General features: G+C 29.4%; 3 protein-coding genes across 3 annotated transcripts; all 3 read right to left on the bottom strand.

The window, feature by feature from the left end:
* Positions 1 to 954: 954 nt before the first annotated feature.
* Positions 955 to 2,805, bottom strand: LOC124918128 (serine/threonine/tyrosine-protein kinase HT1-like). Its single transcript, XM_047458357.1, has 3 exons — positions 2,141 to 2,805; positions 1,602 to 2,057; positions 955 to 1,525 (listed from the first exon to the last, which is right to left on the bottom strand). The coding sequence occupies exons 1-3, from the start codon at positions 2,501 to 2,503 to the stop codon at positions 1,301 to 1,303; spliced, it is 1,044 nt and encodes a 347-aa protein (XP_047314313.1). The 5' UTR covers positions 2,504 to 2,805; the 3' UTR covers positions 955 to 1,300.
* A 6,918-nt stretch (positions 2,806 to 9,723) lies between these two features.
* LOC124918112 (CASP-like protein 4A3) lies at positions 9,724 to 12,686 on the bottom strand. Its single transcript, XM_047458355.1, has 3 exons — positions 12,100 to 12,686; positions 10,353 to 10,488; positions 9,724 to 10,268 (listed from the first exon to the last, which is right to left on the bottom strand). The coding sequence occupies exons 1-3, from the start codon at positions 12,615 to 12,617 to the stop codon at positions 10,065 to 10,067; spliced, it is 858 nt and encodes a 285-aa protein (XP_047314311.1). The 5' UTR covers positions 12,618 to 12,686; the 3' UTR covers positions 9,724 to 10,064.
* Positions 12,687 to 14,620: 1,934 nt separating this feature from the next.
* On the bottom strand, positions 14,621 to 21,768 carry LOC124920391 (protein EXECUTER 2, chloroplastic). Its single transcript, XM_047460873.1, has 11 exons — positions 21,339 to 21,768; positions 19,769 to 19,885; positions 19,609 to 19,674; positions 18,008 to 18,114; positions 17,858 to 17,939; positions 17,024 to 17,716; positions 16,219 to 16,345; positions 15,932 to 16,101; positions 15,747 to 15,821; positions 15,179 to 15,271; positions 14,621 to 15,092 (listed from the first exon to the last, which is right to left on the bottom strand). The coding sequence occupies exons 1-11, from the start codon at positions 21,684 to 21,686 to the stop codon at positions 14,991 to 14,993; spliced, it is 1,980 nt and encodes a 659-aa protein (XP_047316829.1). The 5' UTR covers positions 21,687 to 21,768; the 3' UTR covers positions 14,621 to 14,990.
* Positions 21,769 to 26,317: the final 4,549 nt, after the last annotated feature.

Here is a 26,317-nt window from a genome sequence, read left to right as displayed (position 1 = left end):
ATATTTTTTTATTTTTTAAAGAGACCAAAGAAGAAACTTATTTTTTTCTATATTTTTTAACTAGATCAAATTTATCATTATAAAATTTTATCATTCAAATAATACTTCTAGCATTTCTTCAATTGTTTTAGTGATCATTTTTAAAAAAAAAATAAAAAATTAATATTTTAAATATATGAATTATTCTGATTTGTTACGCCATTGTTTACCAACTCACGGAACAATAACAATTTTAATAGTAGCTTCTTAAAATATTTGATAAAATAATTTGAACACCACTTCATTAAATATTTTTTAGTCATTATGAAACAAAAATGAGTTTGCAATAAATTCAAAATTGTTAAATAGGATTTTAATTTTGTAAATTTGTTGTAATATTTAACATCTAAATTATCATTTAATTGTTTTAATTTTATAGTTTTATAATTTAATTTTTTATTATGTAACAATTTATTTAAATTAATAAAAATTAACTCCTTACTAAAAAAATCAGTTCTTTATCTCATATTCAATTTCTATTAAGAACAACTTAAATTGAATCAATTTTTGAATATACCAGGTAATAAGAAAATTTGTCGTACTACCGAAAATCCTCTAAAAAGCAAAACTCTCCATACTAACAAAATATTTCCAAAATCACATAAAGATGGTGTTCTTACTATATCAGTTTAGTTTGATTAAACTTAATAGTTAATTAATAAAGTGTTATAAATTATAAAGAGAAAAAAAATCACAATAATAAGGTTCTTTGATTCAACTTAGTCCATAATAGTATTTAAGGACAAAAGAGAATGTACAAGTCAACTATTTGACAAGTAGTTGAGTGAAAAAAAAATACAATGCAATGTATGTACTTCATGACCTTTTTTTTGGTACGGCCATAACTAAATATGTATTTATTTATTTTTCACCACTGTTTTCAAACACAATACTTTGACTGTTTAACATAGTAAATAGTAATAAATGGAGTTTTATTACCAAGGCAACCATATAAGATAGAAAATATAACACAGTAAATATATATATATATATATATATATATTATTACAACAGCTGAATGGATTTTTACTAATAATAAAACACAGCTGTTCTAATTCTTCTTCTTCTTGAAATAACCCTCTTAGAAGAGAGGAAGGAAAAACAAAGGTAATTTTCTACACCTAATAGTTAAAAACCACTATTTATCTCCTAAACAAACATATAATAATAATAATTAACCAAATATATATGGTACAATTTTCTTGACATTACATTTTCAATAACAACAATATCAAGGATTCTTATGCCCTTAGGAATCGATTTAAAAAACGCACCTTGGAATAAGGCATCGAAGTAGCGAATGGTCATGTGTTGGGTTATACTTTGAAAAGAATTCAGGATCATCTTCGAGCGATGCTGAGTAACTTTCAAGTGTATCAACTATCTCATCGAAATGTGGCCGTTTATTTGGATTGCTTGACCAACATCTGTTCACCAAATGTCTGAATGCCTTTGGGCACGATGCTGGCATTGGTGGTCTAGCATTCTACACATTCATTATCAAATTCAATTATGCTCAATCCATTAAGTTTTACGATAATTGAAAGGGCGTTTTTTTATACCTTTTGACAAACAGCGAATGCAGCTTGTTCGGGAGTCATGTCTTCGAAAGGGGTTAACGCAGTTAAGAGTTCCCAAAGAACAATACCGAAACTATAAACATCAACCTTCTTAGTATGGTGTTTTTCTTTGATCATTTCAGGAGCCATCCATCTATAAGTACCTGTGAATCCTTTCGCACTACCACATTGAGATTCCAAACAAGAAATACCGAAATCTGCAACCTTAACAACCATATCTTCTCCTAGAAGTAAATTCTCGGATTTAAGATCTCTATGAAGTATCCCTTGAGCATGAAGATATTGTAAACCACGAGCAATATCTAGGGCTAATCTTAAAACAAGGCTAGGAGGTAATGAATAAGGTTCTTGTTGATGAAGATATTTCCTCAATGAACCACCTGATAAATACTCTGTGATTATACAATATACTGGTGTTTTCTTACATGCCGCTACAAACTGTATTCAAGAAATTGAATACATCAATCAACAGTTAATCAATAGTGTGAATAAAATGAGATTAGATTAAATGAGATGTTTACAGTGATGATATTCGGATGTCGCAATGGAAACAACAAAGCAACCTCCGATTTGAACTGTTTCTCGAGGAAATCGGCTAATTCGCTGTCTTCTTCGGGTTGGCTTATGAGCTTAATAGCGACATCGATCTGTTTATATATACCTCTGTAGATCCTGCTATGTCGGCCGGAGGCGAATTTGTTACCGATTAGAAGCTGAGACATGTCCGCGCTCCATTGTTCTTCTCCTTCGCCTTTGATTTCAGCTCCTGATGATACTAAATACTTTGACCAGGAAATCGCTCGTTTGTATTCTCCTAAAGATAAACGGCGATTATTCATCATTCCATTCTGAGGTAACTGCTTAAACCAGTGGAAGTTCTTCATTGATCCGAAAACACGAGATTTTAAAATCCCCAAATTGATTGAGAAATTACCGCAAATCCAGCGATTTGAGTTGCATTCTGAAGATTTGTACTAAAACGAAGCTGTTAAGCTCATAAGAGTGTACCGCATGCAGTTAGATCAGTTACAGACGGTTATCAGCGGCATTTCTGTTACAACGGAAGAAACTGTTTTGAGAAGGAATGCGTGGCTGCGCGTGAGTGATGAGATCCGAACCTCCATTGATGGAGCTTCAACATACAGAGATATATATATATATTTATATAGAGAGAGAAGACGGTATGAGTTCAGTTTCTCTCACTATATCTAACAAGTTGTAGCTCCAGAGAATGCATAACGTGCGAAGATCCACTCTAGGGGGTACACTCAGGGTCTCTGGAAAAGGACTGCCGCTCTTTCTTTTTTCCTTTTATACCCTTTCTACATTTTCTAAATTTCAATTCTCTACTATTGATGATTAATTATAATATTTATTGTTTATATACATAATTTATCACAAGATTATTTTTTAAATTATAGTAAATAAATCTACACATTTTCCAAATAAACAACCTTTTTATAATACTTTTATAGTTTTCAATTTATAAAAGTAGAAAAGTAATTAATGAGCCTATTGTAACATATATGTTCTTTGACCAATCTTACACTTTACCCTCTCATTTGGAGGAATAAAAATATAATGTATATATATTAATTATTACTATAACTATTAAGAACGTGATCAAGAATGTGACCTGATAAAAAAAAATCAATATATAAATAAATGAGGTAATGCTTCACTTTTGTGTATAGGTGTTATGAGTGGGATAAAGACAATACAAACATGTATAAGTAGCATCAAATTAACTCGATAAGGCTTAGAGAGGGATTGATCACAGTAATTCAATTTGCTATTCTAATTTGTGTTTTTTTTTTTCTTTGTATGAACTCGATAAAATAAGAAAATATATATTTTTTTTTCATACAAGATTTTATAGTATTGTTTTAACAAATCAATTAAATATTAAAAGTTTATATTAAATTGTTATTTTTAATACAAATTTAATGTAAAAAAAATACCTTAATCAGTTGGCAATAAGAGATGGATATTAACTGTAAGTTCTTGAGTTTGAGCTCGTCATGAGACAAGTTCTGCGATTAATTAAATGGTTAAATGTGTTTGCGGGACATATTTAATCCGTTGTTCTATTTTAACAAAATTTGAATGTAGTTATAGAAAGCAAGAGTTTGTGATAAAATACTTTATTCTAGATTAACTTAATTAACTTAATGAGTTAAATCAATAAATTAAAGAATAAGAGAAAAAAAAGTAATATATAACAAATTAAAGAATAAGAAAAAAAATAATATATTCAAAGTTATAACTAATAAGAAAACACTAAGTTTTGTTTTATAAAATTGCATTAAGAGTAAATATTATTAAAAATTTGTATATATATAATTAATATAATATATATATTCAAATAAATTTATAAATACATATTTTAAAAAGGACTGAACGGTGAAATTGAGGCAGCCAATTGGAATTTTAGACCTTAAAAATATCATTATTAAAGTTATACGAGAAGATGTTTTGTTTTCAATAATTTTAAAAGTCGTTAACTTATTATTTAAGTGATATTTATAAATAAATAAATAATTCATGTGATTAATTTAATTATTTAATTTCAGTTTTGAATTTCCAATTTTAAAAAATCAAAATTTTAAAAATAAAAAGATTATTATAAATTAATTTCATAAAAGAACCTATAAGATATTGAGTGAGTAAAATTGAATATGGGATGAGAAAAGAGGGAATAAAATGGATATTTGTAACCCAAATAATATTTTATGTTGAGAGGGAGAGAGAGGGTATTTTGGTAAAGTAGGAAGGGTTGAAAGGTGGGGACCAGTGAGAAGAGAAAGGGGGCTCCAAAGTATAGCTGGAGATGGGAGTTGGACCCACGCGCTTTTTGAGGTGTCCGTGGTGTTGTCGGACGGTGCCGTATGGTCCTTCCGTATACGGTCTCTGGTCTCTCATCCCTTTCTCTCACACACAACACACACACACAAAAACACAACATAATTTTGATTCATATATGAAGAAAAAAAACAAGGGGACGTGATCCCCTGGATCTACTCCCACTAATTATGTACTTTTATTTTTAACTATTAAAGATATAATTAGTCAAAGTTAAAAGTAAATTAAGAATATGTATTACATATTCAATTTTAATTAAAATGGTGTTAGTCATTTTTTTTTACATTATTTAAATAACTCAAACAATCCCAAGGTCGGTTCAAATCGAGGTTTTTCAACAGATTTAGAGAAAAAAAAAATAATGATGATTTATGATTTTAAGGAGGTGATAATTATTTTTGGTAAAAAGATTTAAAGATATTGATAATTTGATATATAAAAATAAAATAAAAAATAATAATTTAAATTAGATGATATTTTAGTATTTTGGTTAATAATATGACTGATATAATTGTTGAGAAATAATTGATTCGAAAATTAATTTGGTTTGGATTTTTAAAAAATACAAAGAAAAAAAAGTCCAATATTATTTCATTTTACTTCTCCTTTCATTCGTTATAATACTAAAATACATTTTAATTTTAATTTAAATTATTATTTTTTTATTTTATTTATATAAAAAAATATGATTACAAAGGAGTTAAACACATAATCTGCAAACACACTTAATCATTTAACTAGATACATAACGGGGCTCAAACCCAAGATTTCTCAAGGGAGGTTGGGGATATTCACCTCTTGACGCTAGGCTAGAAAAAAAAATATTATATATATATATATATATATATATATATATATATATATATATATATATAATACTTGTAATTTTTTAAAAAAATTATCACAAATTATTATTTTTCTCTTTTTAAAATTATTCAAATAACATACAAAAATAACTTAATTTAAAATGGAAGAACATAACTCTAAAATCGTGAAAAATAACACAAAATAAGAATACTATAATGGACACTATAGTCCTGTCTTTGTAAATATTTAGAACAGATAGATAGGTTTGGTTTGAATTATTTAAATAATATATATAAATTAATTGAACATGATTATATCTCTCATCTATTAATCACTTCACTAATTAAAATATTAAAATATTTTATATTTTAAATTATTATTTTTATTATATTTTAATATAATTTAAAATCTTTAATAAAAAAAATTATCACCTTTTTAAAATCTTTACAAATTCTAATTTTTTACATTTTCTAAAATACTTCCACTTTTTCTAACTAGGTGAACTATACAATTACAAAATACATAATAAATAAAAAACAAAATCCTAACCAGACAAAAGAGTATTTGTATAAGTGGTGGATAAGTTTATAATAATCAATCAATTTTGGATGTAATTAACAATTAAAGATAAAGTGTGACAGGGTGTATACAAATAAATATCACATCAAATCATAATAATAGCGAGTTGCAAGTTGTGTTTCGTAGTGTTCATAATATATCTTTTTTAAGTTGATGACTAGAGTTTGTTTTGGCGTGGGTTTAGGAGAATAAACTTAGTTTATTGTGTGGTGGTGATTTAAAAAAAAAAAAATGTAATAAAAATGATTTATAGTATTAATACATAATACATAATGATAAAATATATTTTATTTTTAAAAATATAATATTTTAGTTAATAAATTAAATAATTAAGGATGAAAGAGATAAAATAATATTTGATTATAATTGATTTTTTTTAAACTAAGCATCTATAAACAGTTTGATATAGATTTTATTTATTTATTTATTTATCAGTTATACAAATTTAATTATCAAATTATTCATTTTATTAAATAAAATATTAACCTATTTTAACTTTATTTTCATTAAATTTAAATAAAAAATATTTTAATAATTAAAACTTAAATAACCTACTTTTAATCAAACAAAATTTTTAGACAAAAAAAAAACAAAAAAAAACAAAATAAAAACAAGCTCTAAGTCTATCAATAAATAAAAATTCAGTAAATTTATGTCTAATTAATATTAGAATCTGCTTGTTAACCTGAAATTAAAATTCCGAAGTTTGATAAATCCTTTAATATTAAAAAATGAAATTATAATTTCAATGGAATTTAATCTATATTAACTTTATAATTTTCAATTTCACTCTTTTAGGTCGAAATTGTAATTTAAATTTTTTTTTGTTATGTTTTTAAAAAAAATTGTAACTTCTTATTTTATTATTTAAAACATGATTAAAATTTTCAATCGAAAACTTATTTTTTGAAATTTAGAATGTTAAAATATTGAATTGATATTTTTTTAATTAATAAGTTAACATTTTAAACTAATATATATATATATATATATATTAATATAAGAAGTTAAAATGTTCTATCAATATTTTATTTTTGAATATAAGAGGTTAAAATGTGATCATTATTTTTAATATATAAAATTAAAATATCGAAACTTAAAAAACTTTTTATCTTTAATTATTGTGTCAAACTAATATTTTAATAAAATAAAAAATATATATTAAAATTATTTTTTATTATATTCTTTTTTACCAACCTAGTAATTGTGATTGAATTACAATTTTATAATTTTCACAATTATATGAATAAATTTAAGTGGCATGTTATATGAGCCATTAATTGAGTGAATCTATTTTTTTACTCTATAAAAAATAAACTCTTGGATAAATAACTCTTGGATAAATGGAAGGTCATTTTCTCCGTGACTCCTTTCGTTGTATTTTTAGCATTAGACAATTTCTTATTTTTATTTTCATAATTTAGATTTAAGTTCGTGTTATATTTTATTTGTGGATTAAATTTGTAATGTCGGATTTCTTTTAATTCAAATAATAATATAATCATTGGTGTTTCGTCTACTCTCGTACCTTCCAATGGTGTTGGTGACTATTTATCGAATCTGTATTCGTCTCTTTTTTTTTACATAAAAAATATGATGTTGTTAGATCTAAAGTTTTATTTTTTAAATAAAGAGTTTTTGAAATTTATCTTTAATCTAAATGTTTTTTTTATATATCTTTTAATGATTTTGTTGGTAATCTTATTTCGTAACTTACACATAAATATTATATCAACACATCAAAATGATAATAGAAAATACAATAGATTACTAAATAAAACAAAGAAAAATATTCTTATTTGCTCTGAGATCCAAGAAAGTCACAGTTCCCTTAAGACAGTTTCACCGTCTCCCGTTTGTGTTGGAAATTTTCGTCGGTGACTGCTTCCTAAGATACAACGGAACCTGCAATGTTTTAACACAAAAAACCACTACAATAACAAACTAGTCAAAAATACTCGAATCACAATCATCGGGTTTCAAGAGAGCTAGTCGAGTCAATAATTCGAAAAACACTCACAAAGATAAGCAAAAACTCTTAAAATTCTGGAGAGAAAACTGATAAAATGATGTGTAAAAAAAATACAAGGTGAAAGAATGTATAGTTGAAAATTAAACTCTAAAATCATTGATCAATTCTTTAATCCAATCACCAATAATTTTCTTTCTTGCCTTTTTATTATAGTTGCAAATTACATTTATCAATAAATATTTTGTACTTACAATATTTGTTAATTGTTCGCATTTAAAGCATTAATATTAATTTTAACAATTAACAAATTTATGATTAAATTTCATCATTAATCATTTGAATTTTGTCCGAATATCATTTCTATTTAATTAATGCAATTAGTTTAACTAGGAAGATCCCCGTGCGATACACACGGATAATAATATATTGTTATAACGTTCCACGTTTATCAAATTTGGTGTTGAAATTAAAATATAAAGTACTATTAGCCTATTTGGTTAAAAAATTGTACTTGTTTTATTAGGTTGTGAGTTTGAAACATACGTATAACATTTTTAATTTTATTTTTAACCGTTTTAAGTTTATGGACAGCTCAACTCAGAATTCGACTCAAATATCTATTTACTCTCACATATATATCCAAATTAACCACAACTCTCGACCCGGTAATCTGGACACTTTCAAAATTAAGCATCATTTTATATATATATATATATAGATTAGTTAGTTAAAATGTCTCGCGTTTGTCAAATTTAGTGTTGAATTTAAAATATAAAGTGTTATTATTCTAGTTGGATAAAGAGTTGTATTTGTTTTGTTAGGTTGCGCGTTCGAAACATACCTATAACAATTTTAATTTTAATTTTAACCGTTTTAAGTTTATGTGTAGGTCAACCCAGAATTCGACCCAAATATTCATTTACTCTCACATATATATTCAAATTAACCACAACTCTCACCCGACAATCCGGACACTTTCAAAATTAAGCATCATTATATATATATATATATATTCCAACAAATTTATTGTTAGCTAGTTATAATTTTGACATAACTTTTTACAATATTATTAACCAATTCTCCAACAAAGATAAATAAAAATTTATTGCCTTTCAAAATTTAGGGTAGAGATTTTTGAGACACAATTAATTAGTTTGTTCGTTTGGTCTCTTTTATCACTCATTATTATTGAATTCAAAATAAGTTCGTCTTTGAAATCACCCTAAAAAAATTGCATAATTGGTGGATCATTTTAATTATAATTTTAATCTTTGCATAAAAAATTTAAATGTTATTTTCTATACAACTTATAATGCCCAAATGAAAGTGAACAGTTTCTTATACTAGTTTTCTAAACAAACAAAATAAAAATAAAATAATGAGATAAAATAAATAAATAAATAAAAGCGCGTGTGTAATAATAATAAAAAACAGGGTCATGCATTAATTGAAAAAAAAATGAAAACGGAACAGACCCGACAAAGAGTCACATGCAATCCTACTCGGACCCGACCTAGGGAGTGAAGACAACCCAAAACATTACATAGCTGACAGACAGACAACCAACCCTACAAGCAGCCTTATTATTATTATTACTATTTCATCTCAAAATCAGTCCTTCAACTTCTCCAGCATATGCATTTCAATCCCTCTATTTACATTCATGTCCTTCACCTTTTACCAAGTTTATAGAAATTAAAAGAAAAACCCAAGTTCATGCTTCCGCTTAAACTCAAAGTGCTTTCTTCCGCTTAAACTCAAAATGCTTTCAAATGAAATTAAATCTGTAACATTTTAGTTTATTAAACCGGCTCTTACCCTAAACTACTTTGATGGACCTTTTACCAAGTTGAATATAAATTAAAATGGATAAATATTTGTGCAAAGAATAACAAACCATATTCACCAAAATATAAAACAAGTGTGAAGAATGAGTAGTAGTTTATTATTATTAGGTATGGTAGCAAATTACAGTAATATCCCTCTATCTCATGAAATTTGAATTCTCTTGGTTGTTAATTACAGTAGTAGTAGTTGCGGCCTGCATGATGATCATGATGATGAATTGATGATATGGAATAAGAAGAAGAAGAATCTCTTCTCCAACACTGAATGCTTTTCGAGTTTCAGCAGCAGAAGAAGCAGAAGCAGCAGTTTCGTATTCATGAAGAACATCTGCTTTCTATAACATTTCTTGTTACTGTTCTTGATGGATGACAAAATAGCTAGTTTACGCCACCAGATGACTTGTTACAGAGGTTGTAACCGGAGATGAGAGAACTAACAGCAAAGGCTGCGAAAGCTAGGAATGACATTACAATAGATCCGGTAGCCATTTCTGTGAATTTGTCCTTGCCCCAATTTGATACCCAGTCATCTACTCTCGTGGCAGCACACGACGATGCTGACATTAGTAGGTACGCCAGTATCTGCAGCCAACCGAAGAACCAAGTGTTATTTTTAAGTGCAGCAAAGCATAAAGAAAGATAAGAGAATTGGGGGGGATGACTTGCCTGATCCATTGAGAAATCAAAATGATAACGAAATTGAGGTGGTATAACATGATTTCCATTCACATGATGATATGTCCAGTCACTTGCTTGAAATGCACCATATACAAAACCAATCACACTCATCACTACACAGTACCTGTTTCATAATCACCATCATCATCATCATCTTCCAATCTATAACAGAGCTGTTTTTTTCCTCAAATTGTGAATGTTTTCTTTATTTTTGTGAGAAATTCCATTAAAACCATAGTCAACGCTAAAGAAAGTTGCATCAGCTATGGTAGAAATATAATGGTGTACAAGTCACAAAATGTGCAGTCAAGAATTTAGAAAGAAAAAAAGCATGTTAGTGGTGATCAATCAAGAAAAGTGGAAAAATCATGAATCTCATAATAACAATAAATTCTCTTTTGCTCTTTTTGATTTCCTTATCTACTTTATTATTATTACTACCAAATTTTGTTTTAATCCTTAACCGTTCCTTTGACATTAGAAGCTCGCACACGTTTTCCAAATCATTTGTACCGAAACTTCGATACAGGATAAGGTTGCTTTTAGCAATAAAACTTTGATACAGCCATACAGGATTAGGTTGCTTTTAGCATAAAGCCTTTTCTCCCAATCTTCAGTTGAATCCACTAATCGGTTATCTCCTCAATCACATCGTCCTCACCGAGGTGATAAACAATGGTTGCATCCTCATGTTCTGTGGGAGACATGAGGATGCAACCTCACCTAGTGGACCCACTGGGATGGGACCTCCGTTTCAAAGACCGGAGGTCTCGCGATAAACATTTCTCATAATATTACATGGAAATCTTCTTTGTTATGTCCCTTGACGAGAATGCAAAACTAATGATGTAATCAATCAAAACAACAACTTATTGAAATTGTCAATCAAATCTAATCTTAATCTATTTTATCATCGTAAAAAACCCTCTTATTTTTACCAATAAACTAGGTCAATATGAGTTGAATAACTTACTAAAGATTCCTGAGAAAACTTCCGTTTTGAGCATCTCAATCATCCAAAATATTTCCTCCTCAGATAGGTATGTTCCAGTTCTACGTCTCATTTTCTTGCAACGTTCGTCCAACACAACATTCTCATTGTCTAACACAACTGCAAATCACTTCTCGTTGCCCTAAATTGTCAGTGGTCACATTTTGTCGACCATCGTATAATATCCCCAACCAGAGCCATGAGGAAGCCCTCCAATTTCTCGAAAACCTCATGACCAGTACCCTAATGAAGACTCATAACTCACCAGGGTAACACAATTGTAAAAAGTCTTGCATAAAAGATCAAAGATCTCAGGCTCCATCCCCACTAAAACACTCTGCTAGCCTCCTCGAGGGAATAAACCCTAGTCGCAAATGGGATTACACACGGTGGCCTAGGTTCTGATGGGCGAGAGTTGAATATCAGACAATGACTGCTTGTGGAGGTAGATATATAATCTACTAATAGTTCATATAACAATGGTATAGATCAAACTATAAACTACGCTACAAATGAACATCATATCATCATCTATGCTAAGTCTTGGTATGGATCCAGTCCTTATCCAGACATTACATAAACTCAAGCTATTGTTTTGGCACTTCAATTATGAACTCAACATTATTAGTTAATCACTCAAATTGGTATAAATTTCCTTTACCTAATCAAGTAGCTTTTAACAAAATTCCCAAAATATTTCATCCATCCATGAAAGAACTAATTAAAAGATACAAAATAACAAACCTGTATTCCTTGTAACGATCAAAAGAATCACCACTCCATCCTTCAGTTTTATCAGCAACCATAACCGAGAAAGAGATCAAACATAACACCATCTCTAAAACCCTAAACCCTAATTCAACCTTTTTCAACACCACAGCTCTTTTAGACCTTCTCAAAATCGCAGTAACTGCCGACCTAGATTGTCTTTCTCCTCCCACACCACCACCACCACCACCGCCTCCTTCCAAATCCCCTGCGCTAACTTTCGTAACACTAGGTGCCCCGTCATCCTTTACAGATCGATTAACCACCACAACCGGCGAACGGTTCTTCTGTTTGTTTAAATGTTTTGGAGATGGAATAGGAGAGATTGACTTGTCGACGACGACAATTGCCTTGGATGGCGACGTGATTGGATCTGGATCGTCGGAATGGAGAGGAGAATGGAAACAATCGTGGAGAGAATCGGCGTCATCGGATAATGATCTTTGTTTACGATGTTGTTGTTGTTGTTGTTGTTTGGTTTCTCGAGCTTCCATTTCTATGAATTTGATGTTTCTCTCTCTATATCTCTTTGTGGTCTATAACTGAAAGAGAGAGAAAGACTGTAAATTTGGACTTGGGAAGAAGACGACTTGAAAATTGAAATCTTTATAAGTTGAACACGTGGCAGGAATTCATTCCTCAATAGGGAAGAGTAGTTAATTATTTGTTATTCAAATTTTATTCCAAACTTAGCCCTCTATCAAACCTTTTTTTATTAAATATTCTTAAGTGAAATTTCTTTTTTATTTTATTAAACAATGTATTAATTGCTTCATATTTAAAATTACTATCAATCATTTTTTTTAAATAATTTAAAAACATTATATTCAAATAAGATAACTTTTTATTTATTATCTTATTAATTATACTAATCAATTCATTAATTAAAATATTTTATATTTATATTTTTATTATTATTATATATTAATTAATAATTTTAAATATTTTCATATAAATCTAAAATTTATTACTAAACAAAATAATTTAAATTCAAATAACCCAATTAACCTTTAATTATGATAGTAAGAAAAAAATAGATCTTTACACTTGGTTTGGATTTACTTCATATAAATAACTCATTTTAAGTCAAAAGGAGATGGATATCAAAGGTTTCCCGTCTTTCTGAAGTACTGGGAACGACAAGTTTTGCTCGTTTGTTAAATTGGTTAAGTAAATTTGTGTTTAACCCGCGAGAAATAGTCGCAATTCGAAAGAGAATAAGAACTTATCGTTCTAATAATATTATTTTATGTGAGATTATACAACGTTGAGTTATTAATGAAATGATATAAAAATTATTAATATTTAATAAAAATAATTAGAAGAAAGTAAATTAAAATTATTTTAATATTCTTGTTAATAAAAAAATAAGTGAAAAGATAATTAAATATGTTATTCAAATAAAATGAAACAAGGTCTTAAAAAAATATGATATGATAATGGATGGACAATTGGCAGCAATCATTGAATAATAATGCCTCTTTGTGGTTGAGAGGTCACCTATTAATTCAAGTATCACATTATATAATACATCATCCCTTCTCTCATTGGAATATTCATTATGTACTCATTTAGAAATATTCCATAAGTAATTCATTCAATTTAATTCAATAGTAAACATCAAAAACACATATTTGTAAGCTTATGAATTCAAAATTTTCAACAATAGACCAATGCCTAAGTTTAGACAAATAAAAATAAATTTTTTGTTAATATGTTTTTATTCATTCAAACCCAAATCTAAAAAGTATTTTCAATTGAACCATATAATAATTTAGTACATTAAACCATTTTTCAACAACCAAAAACAACTATAATATATTTCTTTCTTTTCAATTTAATTATTAAATTCATAATAACTGTCACATTTCCACATCAACACATAAATGATTTAACAAGCATATATAAATTGATATAAAATAGATTGTGAAAGAAGATGGAGAAAAAAACAAGATAACCTCCAATGATATAAAAAAGATTAATCTCACAAAGTGAAAACAACAAATACATATTTTTTTTATATAGAATTATTTATTCTTTGTGGGGTTGGATGAGGGAAGACATCTTAATTTTGGGTGGGATTCTTTGATGCTTTCCTTCCGCCTTTATTATATTATTAGAGCTAATGAAATATTCTTTATGAGAAAGATCAATCACAAGAGGAGGACCATCAAAGAAATGCATCAATTCTTCCAATTTTTTTTGTTAGTAAAGGGAAAAAAAGTTGGGATCAAATTTTTACAGATTCCTTTTGTAAAGAGAATGCTTATCTGCAAAGATAACCCATCCAAATTAAGATCCCCACCCCACAAAGAATAAATAATTCAACAAAACCCCCCAAAAAAACAAAAAAAATAACAAGAAAAGAGCATAACCAATTAATCCTTTGCTCTATTATTGATGCAAACAAGACAAACATGACACAACCACCTTTTACTTTAAGCTTCTTTTGTTCATAGTTGTTAAACCTTAACCTTTCATAGTATGAGACATGCCATAAAAGAAAGATGACCAAATCAACTCATAAATAAACATTGGCATGGCTCTGTTGACTTAGATTTCGACAAGGTTCTAATCAAGATATACGTCGGTCCAAAATTGGGACGAATCAAATTAAAAAAAAGTGTAAAGAAGTGGGGGCATATAAACTCCTTACATTTAAACAAAGCAGTATCAGGTATCATTTTCCTCTATTCCATCACTCTTAACAGCCTTCTTTTTGCATCTATTATAATAATTTATCGTAAACAAAGTAAAAAAAAAAACATTTTTTATCACAAAAACTCCAGGCCAAAACTTACATCCCCTACTTTGAGTGTTGGTTGTAAGGATCGCTCTAGCTCCCTACTAGTGTCAGTATTTTGTACTCATTCGGGTAGTTTTAACCGGTTGAAAAGTACTAGAAAACTCTGGTCGGGCACAACATAAAGGAAACCGAGATCTGCTCCTCGTACATAAGGTCCCATTCCCTGAGAGACAAATCAGCAATGTGAAAAAGAGAATCATTTCATCACTTCAATCAACAGATTCAAAACTGACTGAGTGCTTCTGTTACCTTGCCATTGAGTTGGAGTAGTTCTCCATCGACCCACTTTGCCTTTCTGAACCCAAATTCTGCTATCCGTCCTTGACCTTTATAGCTTGCAACCTAGAAAAGCAAGGGGTTCTTAGGCCAACTGCATTTCTAAATATTCTAAAAACAGGAAATCCTTAGAAGCAAACACTCGGCAGAGTTTTAGTCATTAAACACACATCTTTTTAATGAAAATAAATAAATAAACATGCATTCCAAATGAAGATCGTGATGATAAGCAAACACTGGCTTAATATGTTGGTTGTTGTTAGGGAATGACAACTTTACCCTAATAAAAGACAAAAATTCATAATGAAACGTAGATCAACAAAATAAGGAAATGAAGAGATAGGTCACGGCATTTCACATATAGTTATTGCTTTCACTTTAGGGTTATTTTTACTTTAAACTAAGTCATCTTTTTATCCTCAATTTAAAGGTTGGTTCGGAAATGCAAAATTCAAGGCTTTCACACATAAGATGATGTTCTAATCTGACATGACTGTTTAGTTCAAACTAAATAGAAATTAAGAGATGCAAGCATCATTACCACTCCCAAATCATCTGGATAAACACCCCTATTGGGATTACGATTGCATCTTCCAATTTTAGCACGAAAAGTGACCTGCAGAACAGAGGCCACATAATTTTATTTTAATCACATGTAGAAACATTAATAATAAAGCATATAAAATACACACCAACTGTCAAAGCTGAATGGGATAAAAAATGTACCTCGCCAGCAGGAACATTCAGATCTCCCGTAAGTTTTACTGCCTCGACGTATTCAAAAAATTCAACATCTGAAGATTTGCCAGAATCACTTGTAGAAGTCCAGTTTCCATACTTTCGTCGCAACTGCACCACTTCAGTTCCATAGGGACCAAAAGCGCCAACGTACAAGCCTTCAATAACCAACAGACCAGGTCAAGAAAGATGAAACTGCTCACCTTTTTGAAAGATAAAATGGGAGGTTTTCACAAAAATAAAATCTACAAAATGGGTAGGGAGAGAGAAATTACCATCAAAAGGATCTAAATCGCCTTCAGAAGTTAAAACTCTGCTAAAACTTGTGAATTCGGTTAACCTGTCCCTCTTCTGAGCTTGACTAACCGCAAGTTTGACAATTTCACGGACGTTTTTTGATATCTGTAATCCAGAATATTATGTCATTGACCATGAAGCAAAAGAGAAATGATTAGGTGAGGGAATTTGGTGAGGGAATTTGATGAGGGAATGACGTGCCATAATCTTATTCGCCGAAAAAATCAAATAATTTATTTCTTTTCTCTCTTTCCTCTCACTTTTACATTTTCCAACCAATGAATGTGATGCCAAGTCATTCCCTCACCAAATTCCCTCACCAAATTCCCTCTCTCTATTACTCCTCGAAGCAAAACTAGCCACTATGGAAAATAAAACCAGTCAATCCTAAGAACTGAAATCCTATATTTGATTTCTATAAATAGATTTAGACTGATGTGAACAAAGAAAATGAAGGAAACCTGGCATCTAGAAAGTTTGTCTCTTGTACTCTGACACTAATGTAAACAAACAATTTTTTTTCATTTTTAATATACATGGACCTTTTTCAAAAAAAAAAAAAACTAATGAAAACAAACTCCAGAAAAGCTCAAGCCATTTTTCTTTTAACTATCTACAGTCAACCAAAAATCATTTCCCTGTGGATGAAGGTTGTAGTGACCAAGATGCTACAAAATCCTTGATTATAAAATGAGGTTATAAAGCATGCAAATGTACATATATGATAAAAGTGAAACGTAAAACAAGTAATAACCTAGCGTATTAAGATGCCAAATGTCTCACCTTGGAAGATATCTTATCAGAACCCAGAAATGCCTTGGCAACATCTGAAGGCATGAGCTCAGAAATTCCTTTAGCAGCAACAGCTGCGACTTTGACATTTATTTTCTCTTCCCCCGTGGTATCTTGGGTCAGTGCAGGAACATGAAGCACAAAGGAATCTCTTTCCATATTTTCAATTTCAGCTGGAACACGCACAAATTCGTCCTTAATAGTAGTATCTTCTTTATTATGCAAGACTCCACCAATAAAAACCTTCATATCTAGATTTTCACCATCTGCTGATGCATCTTCACTTTCTCCCATAATTACTCTGTCAGGTTCAGTATCCTCTATGATATTCGCTTCATCATCAGAACTCTCTATTGATGATTTATCCTCACTGTCTTCGTCTATTAACTGTTTCACTGCATCAATATCCCCAATCACTTCTTCAGAAACATTGAATTTCATAAGTTTCAGTTTCAGTTCTGGAATTTTTTCTTTCAAAAAGTTTATCACGCTTGTTATCCCTTCCTCGGTCACTCCCTCAACGCTCACAATCTTGTCCTCGTTTTTCTCTGTCTTATTCTCGTTCTTAGTAACATCAGCATTTGAGTTATCACTAAGATCAGAAGTAGAGGGGCCTTTATTGGACTTGGATGATGAATGTGTTGAGATCTCCAGGTTTTTCTTGGCTCGTTGCAAGAATACAACCTGCAAAGAAAAATGAGATGCTCTTAAGTTTTTCTTCATGGCTTAATATAGATTTCAAGGAAATGAGCAGATCTAACATATGATTCCCAAATCTCGAGCAAGAAAAATGAAAATGATCAAGGAGAGGTCTTTGTGCATCACCTGAGAAGTATATGTTCCGTCAACATTTTTTACCACAAAAATTTCAAATAATGGTGATCCAGGAGATGAATTGACCAGCTGTCTATAATAAGGCATCATCAGTAACTTTACACAAAGAAAGCTGAAAGTAAATTTATGTTGTAATACTACCTTGGACTGTAGCTCCTCCCAACGAATCTACCCACCCCTGGACTGATACGAATCAGTTTACCAAAAGGAACATTAGAATCCTTTGGACAGCCAACCCACCATCCGATCTACAAATGAGAGGAGTAAAATTAGAAGTCAAGCCAAATCCCATGCTATTGTTGCAATAGGAGAAATTGCCAACCTAATCTTGAGACAGTGATATAAAATGTAGGTGCAATGCTATTAGGATGTCCACATGCAATAATCCATTTTTTCCTTTAATATTTCCCCTTGTTAGGTTTTATTTGTAATCATGTGTCATTTTTTTTCCTTTTTATTTTGTGAATAGAAGGTTTGTAGTATCTTTTGTCAACTAAACTTCTCTGTTCTGAAAGAGATATGGACAACTTACTAAAAATATCAGTATTGCATAAAATCACAAAACAAACTAAAATAGCATTACAAAGACAATGGGAATACTATAGCTTTGTAAGATATCCAGAGACTATTGTCATTCTGAGTCCTTTGCAGATGATCATCAAGAAAACTAGTGTTCTGCTTGTGCAATGCATGATAGTTTTTAAAGTATAATCTTAAGTTGACATATTGTACATAAACTTTAAAAAAATATTACAATTGCATATTTATCATTTATAATATAGATAATTAATTGTATATATGCAAAATATCTTAATACTGACATTTTGTAATTGAGAAAATTACATGTTAATGTATCAAATTAACATCCTTTTTGGAAAGTGGTATTTTGTCACAATCACTTTGAAAATTGCCAAAGTGAAAGTGATTTTGTTTGCATGTGGTATGAAAAATATGATTGAAGTAGATCAAACTTTTTTAGGTAAAAAGTGGATGAAAAAGTGTATAAAATAAGTGATTTTTATCAAATTTGTATATCATGCTGCCAAAAAATTAGATGAACCTTTTTTACCAAATGGATTTTATTTTTGGCCATTTTGACAAAACTAGATACCAAAACAGCTAAATTTATCTAATACAATAAAATACAAAATTCAATTTTTAAGAACAATTTTATCTTGGCGTGTTGGACGACGTTAAATACTAATATGAACTAAAAAAGTAAATATATAAAGTATAACCATCAAAAATATCATAACAAAATCTAAATATAATAATTATATAAAATGATAATAAATGAAACACAAAAGTTCTTTCCATTTTTTTCCGGACATGATTCAATATTTTCAAGCAGAGATAATTAGTATTTTGACACTCAACCCAGCATCATTCATTTTTCCCCTCCAACTTTAAAATCCTTTTTATTTTACCCTAACTAACAGACCCCACAAACGGCATGAACCATTTTCCAACAGGACAAACTTCAAAAGTTTGATGTCATTTGCAAGGATATGATAGTAGTTATGGGTAAAATCAAAAGAGTTCAAAATTTTGATGGAAAAATCCAATCAGGTTAGGCTTGAGGAGGAGAATCAAAATCAAAACAAATTCCAGGGGCAACAAATTATCTCATAAAGAAAGCTCTATCATTCACGTTAAGTGGGGAAACTAATAGAAAGTGTGCAACAAAAAAAGAAGATACTGGAGACTCAAATATGATATAAATGTTATACAAATATTATTACCAGTCCGCTTCCCATGCATTTAGACATCTGTGATGCATCATGGTAACGTTCCTCATCAATTGCTTTCTGCATAAGGTAACTTACCATCATCAACCCCAAAAAATCAAAAAGATCCTTAGGGATGATACTACAAATTCCATCAATTAAGAAGTTATCAAACCTTCAATTGGGCCATCATCTTTGCGACACTATCACTGGATGTTGCTTCTGTAATAACAGCTTTAAGTTTTGAAGCTTCCTCAAAATCCTCTTTCTCTATTGCCTCTTCCAATTGGAACTATAAAAATAAAAATTCCCAATAATATTGTGAGATAGAAGAAGTCCAGGAATCATTCAAATAATACTGATAGCTGCTGTCGAACACCAGACTTGCTCAGCATTGTTGTTAATAAGGATACAAATGAGGGATTGTTGGGAGGAGGAAACTGGTGGGCGTCCTATCACTAGAAGACAACTAAGAGAGTATGAGAAGGATAGACTTAAATCCCATCAAGAGCTCGTGTGTATGGAAAAAGTGATGTTAAAGGCTTGTTGGGAATGGAAGAGTTTGAGAAAGAACTTGAGTGTGAAAAGTTTATATGCATTCCTAACAAAAGGCACATAAGGATGATTTCATGTGGAAAAGGCTTTGAAATCCTATTGTCCCATTTAAAGTTTCATTACATACGTGGCATGCTTTACATAAGGCAATAAATGTGGAAAAGGTGATACAAAAAGACATTCGGGTGGCAAGTAGGTGTTCTATTTGTCACAAAAAGGAAGAAGATGATTTGCATTGATGTGGATGGGGCCCATTCTAAGTGGAAGTGTGGAAATTGACGACTTCAAATATATTGGTGAGTAGAATGGATCCTCGATCTTTGGAAGACCTTTACAAAACATGGTTTTCCTTTGCTAATACAAAAAAAGAAAGAAGTATACATACAAGGGTCTATTTTATTGGTAGTCCCTACACATCTGGCTCGAGAGAAATGAAAGAGTTTTCAATGGTAGCGAAAAAGACTATGTCCATGTTTGAGCATTACATGTGTACCAAGTGTGTTGCTTAGAATCCTAGTAATGACTGTTCTTAATTTATTTTTTTTCGTTTATGGTCATTATCGCTTGTATTATTGTAATCGACTAATCGTACTATGCAACATTTCAAATTATATAAGCATGAACTTTTCAAAACAAATTAAATCAAACATTTAGAGAACACACAGCAACTATCAACATGTTTAGATACCTATATATACCATGATGGGGACAAATTTCTGTTCATCTTCCTAAAATTGAATAGGTTTCGTTGCGATATGCTTTGTGTCATTAATTCTGTTACTATGGTCTAATTCCTTTAGTCCCTTAAAGTGTCTTGAAGCTGTGGAAGGTGTCTTAAGACCAGTATATGAACAGATATCTTATATGCAAAATAAGTCATTTTCATCCCTAAATAAACCTACACTTCCAACCACATCCCTTGTGTTACTCTTGATTGGAATTGATCTCTAGAAAGAAATACAACCATGGGTTATTGAAATAAAACAACAATGATGCCAAGAGCATATTATCTGAAATCCCTATGCTTTAAGCAGACGTTCAAAATCAGATACCAATATAAAGGATTATGAATCTTTTGAAAAAAAAAGGAAGAATAATGAATCTACTAGATGTACTTTAATTAAAGAATCAATAAAGAAGAAATTCAACAAAAAGAACTGAACTGAATGATGTGAGATATAAGAATTAACCTTAAGAACGGAGGTAAAGCTTTCGGCTTGTTCAATTTCGGAGAAATGGCGTGTCCAACGATTCCAATCCCAATTCGAAGAAGGGATTATATCATCGATACTGTTATTCTGACCAAAGCTACAAAGACAACAAAGGTTCCTACTTTTCCTCCCCTTGTTCAGAAATTGTTTCTTCTGGGTACCCCAATTTCGACAGAGTGCGAATTTAAGATTGATTGGATTCTTCAGGAAACCATGAAAGGAAACTGAGATTGACGAAGTGGGTGAAGAGTAAAACGAAGAGCAGGGTTTGAACTGGGTGATTGGAATTGAATGCCCCGCTCTTTCCCATCCATTGGTGACTGCCATCTCTATCTCTATCTCTTGAACAGTAAAAGGAAGAGAAAATGGATGATGTTCTTCACGGTCGGGAAGAGATTATTGCTGATTCATATGGATAGGATCGCCCGATGGTCCATTTCTTGCCCCCGGAGAACAAACACGACGTCGTCTCTTACAAACTTTTCTATTACCTTTTTACCCTCCCTATAATAAACAAAATTAAATAAATCCAGATACAAATAAACGAAATTATCGACTAAAACTTGAATCGTTTTCATAAGACTGGGTTCGAATTTTAAATGGGAAGATTGTCAATTTTACACACTAAGTTATAAGAAAGTGTCAAATTTATTTATTAAGTATCAAAATTCTATTTATATGTATGAATTTGTCAAAAAGTGTCAAATATATTTAAAATAACAGAAATATTAACGACATTAAAAATTTCGCCACATGTAATTAGGGATGGCAACGAGTACCCTACCCGTCGGGTAGTGAAGTACCCGTTTCCGAACCCGATTTACATTTTAATACCCGACCCCGACCCCGAACCCGACGGGTATCTCTATTTAGATCCCCATCCCCGATTTGTAGGGTACCCGATACCCGACGAGTACCCCATTACCCGATTAAAATGTGAAATTATATTTATTATTTTTAAAATATACTAAATATTAAAAAAATATTGTTTAAATTAACATATTTAGACTAAAATAATTTAAAATTATTATAAATTAAATATAATATCTTAACTAATATGTTATTACAAAATATAATTGACCAAAAAATATTAATACATATTGTATATTTAGACAACAATATCATTCGTACTACATAATATAAATTCATTTTAAATACCCAAACCCAATCTTCGGGTACCCACGGGTATCGAGTATACGGGTACCCATTGTCATCTCTACATGTAATATCCACCTATTTTATTTTTTAATTTGACATTACTTTTAATTATTTTTCCATTCAAATAAAACTTATTTTTACTTACCTATTTTTTTCTCTCTCATCCCTCCACAACTCTCCATTTTTTTATAACTTTTTTCTCTTTGATTAACCTAAGTTTTTTCGGATTTTTACATTCTTCCTATTAACCTCAAAGTGCTAAATAACTGAACTTTAAACAGTCATCGTCGTTGGTGGAAGTTTTTGTTGGCCAAAATTTTCATTAGTCGAACACTAAATCATTGTCGCCATTAGCGAAAAATGCCGAATCAAGGTAAAATCTCCCTTAACCGACTTGTTTTGATTTTAGTTTTCATAATACTCACATTGTTAAACTTTATCAGCTCTCAAACGTAACCCCCAAATCCAAGTCTTTCTCAGTTAAACCTTAAACAATCATCGTCAATGGTTGAAACATTCATTGGTCGAATCCTAAATCGTCAACGTTGTGGTGAAGTCTTTGTTGGCCGAATCCTAAATCGCCAGCGCTGTAGCGAAGTCTTAATAACTCGTTACTTTTTAGAACAATTTTTATAATTAATCAATTAAATATTTTTATTAATAATAAAATTATTTATACTATGGAGAAATGAAGAGAGAAATATTTAAAGAAAATGATAAGTTGTGAGGGTAAAGAGAGAGAAAAAATAAATAAGAAAAGATTTTGATGATTTGTTTGAATAAAAAATAATTAAAGTAATGTCAATTTAAAAAAATAAAAAAATATGTGGATATTACATGTGGCAAAAATTTTAATGCCCGTTTAATATTTCTGTTATTTTAAATATATTTGACACTTTTTGACAAGTTAACATATATAAATAAATTTTGATGTAAATTTGACAACTTCTTACAACTTGGTGTGTAAAATTGACATTTTTCCAAATTTAAATTGTGCCAAATTATAACTATAATAATGTTAGTCATTTAAACTTTTTTTTCATAAACGTCTTTCATATTACTTTAACATAGTGGTTTCATTTTTTTTAATTAATTTATCATATTTGTGCAAACAAAATAATAATTATATATTTTTTCATATATTTCACATATTACACTTTTTTTTAATGTTCATTTAAAATAAAAACAAAAACTTGTAAGCACAACGACAAAACATTACATGAAAAAAAATTAAAAAAACAGTTTTCAATAAATTATTGAGCTTGTAAATTTTCGAGAATAACGATTAACTTTCCGACCGACCTTACTGACTTTCTTAAACTAATATCAGAAAACGTCATAATAATAACATTATGAATGATATACATCAGGCGAGTACGATCATTGAAAGTTCGATGATTTCTCTCAAACTAGATAATCTACCAAAAAATAACTGGATGGTAACCCAAATATGTAGGTCTGTCATATCATGCACATAAATTCAAACTTCTCAATAACTAACCAAAGACTCGGCATCACCCAATGAATCCAAGTAATACTCTACAAAGAAACTACAAATAATAGCAATCCCTCGACAATGCAAAAGTAAGTGAGTTGTTGATTCAACTTTTTCATGACACATACGACTAGCCATAATACAAAAAAATTATACACATATCATCCGTAATAATTCCACTATGAATAACGCCCTATCTAAATAACGAGATTTTGGATGGAATCTTTGACTCATAATTTTTTTCACAACAAATTAGAAGAAACAAGATCTTGAATATTCAGACCTCATTGATTTTTAAAACATTTAACCTTATCCCAATTAACTAGATGACAAAACAATAGTTAAAAAATTCTCATAGAAATTTACACATTATTCTCTCAATTTTCACCGTCACACTCTTGGAGAGAATGAATAACGACGTCATATATGTAGACATAAATGACAACACACTCTTAATGAGTATTAACCAACCCCCTTTCGATATTATTTTACTTTTCCATCTAGACAGTTTACATTATATTTTAGTGATAATCGGGTCCTAAGAGACATTTGATCGTAATTTAACACCCAATTACATATCAATATATGTTGACGGAGGATCACAAATTTTAAACCCAACACATTTGTCAACCTCATCCTTCTTCTATTCGAAACAAAATCCGAGAAAAAAATGCACGATTTATTAATATTAAATCAAAGACTAAAACATGCACTGAATAACCATAAAATATCCCGAAAGTGTAAAAAATTGTAATAGATATCATTAATCATGCAGAGCGTATCATCAGCGAAAAACAAATGTGATATGTCAAAATTATATACTTTTGACTCACAACTCATTCCACGAATGAGTCCCGAGTTTTTTACGAAAGTCATAATTTTTTAGAGCGTTTCCATAAGATTACACATTTCTTAAGACATTTAAACCGTATAGTTTTTAAAAGTTAGATATTTATGGGGTCCTATGTAATTTTTATTTCTTTTAATTGTTTTAATACTTTTAAAAATATATAGAGATGTATAATAGATTAATATATAATTAATATAATTAACCTAACTTAGTTGATTAATAATTATCATTATTATCATAGTTACTATATGTATAGTGTTCAAACCTTAATAAAAAAAACATTTAAAATTTTTTATGGCCTTCTAAGTAGGAGCTATGCAAATGCATATGTTGCATCATCCCTGATTAAGAAGGTGTGTATCTTATCTAAATTACTAGATCAGACACAATGTTATGTCGAAATTATTTGAAAAATAAATACAAAATCTATCTATATTTAAAATAGGGCTTTGTAAAAAAATGGAAAATCGATAATCCAACCGAACTGATAGCTTACCGGTTTATTGGTTAATCGGTTCAAATGATTCCGATTAACCGGTTTGGTTTTCGGTTAAACTATTTTTCTAGCGGTTTAACCGGTAAACCGATAATAATTTAATCATATATATTTATATTAGTTATTTTTTTAAATATTAAATATATTATAAATAATATTTAATAATATATATATATATATATATATTAGTTTTTCTTTTAATTTTAAATTATAATTTATATAAAATTGTTTTAAAAAAGTTAATTTATATGATTATTAGTTTAAAAATAGATATTTTTGAAATATATTATTTTGTTAGAATAATATAATATATTATAAAATATTTTTAAATATATCTATAAAATATTATTAAAATATATTATATTATAACAATTATAACAATAATATAATATATTATAATATAAATAAAAAATGGAGAATAACATAAAAATACGACGCAAATAAGGACATTAAAAATAATAATAAGTTTAATACTTAATTTAAAAAATTGAATTATCAGTTCACTAAATCGTTTAACCGACCGGTACTGATCGGAACCAATGATTCCAAAACCGGTAAAATCGATACCAATACTGGTCAGTTAACCGGATTGTAAAATAAGAGATAAAATCAGACTTAATCAAAATCGTTTAACCGATTAAATACTCCTAATTCAAAATTTTTCAAAATCTTTTATCAGATTACACTTTTTTTAGTCACCAAACTAACTTTAACAAATTAGAATGTGTAAATCTCGAAAATAATATTTAATTTTAAAAAATATGATCAAAATCGTATTTTTATTTTATTTTATTTAAAATATGTCAAATTAATTAAAAAAACGAAAACAATATGTTAAAATAAAAAACCCTTGTTAAAAAAATAAATCTTAAATGTCAAAATTTTAATAATTAAAACCTCAAATAGAGTATGAAATATATAATGAAAACGTCTTAATTTTGAAGGAACTGGAACAAAAT

The sequence above is a fragment of the Impatiens glandulifera genome, chromosome 1, assembly GCF_907164915.1.
Source record: "Impatiens glandulifera chromosome 1, dImpGla2.1, whole genome shotgun sequence".
In the NCBI taxonomy this organism is placed as follows: domain Eukaryota; kingdom Viridiplantae; phylum Streptophyta; class Magnoliopsida; order Ericales; family Balsaminaceae; genus Impatiens; species Impatiens glandulifera.
Note: the sequence above shows the minus strand (reverse complement) of the source record. Positions and strands in the feature narration are given on the sequence as shown.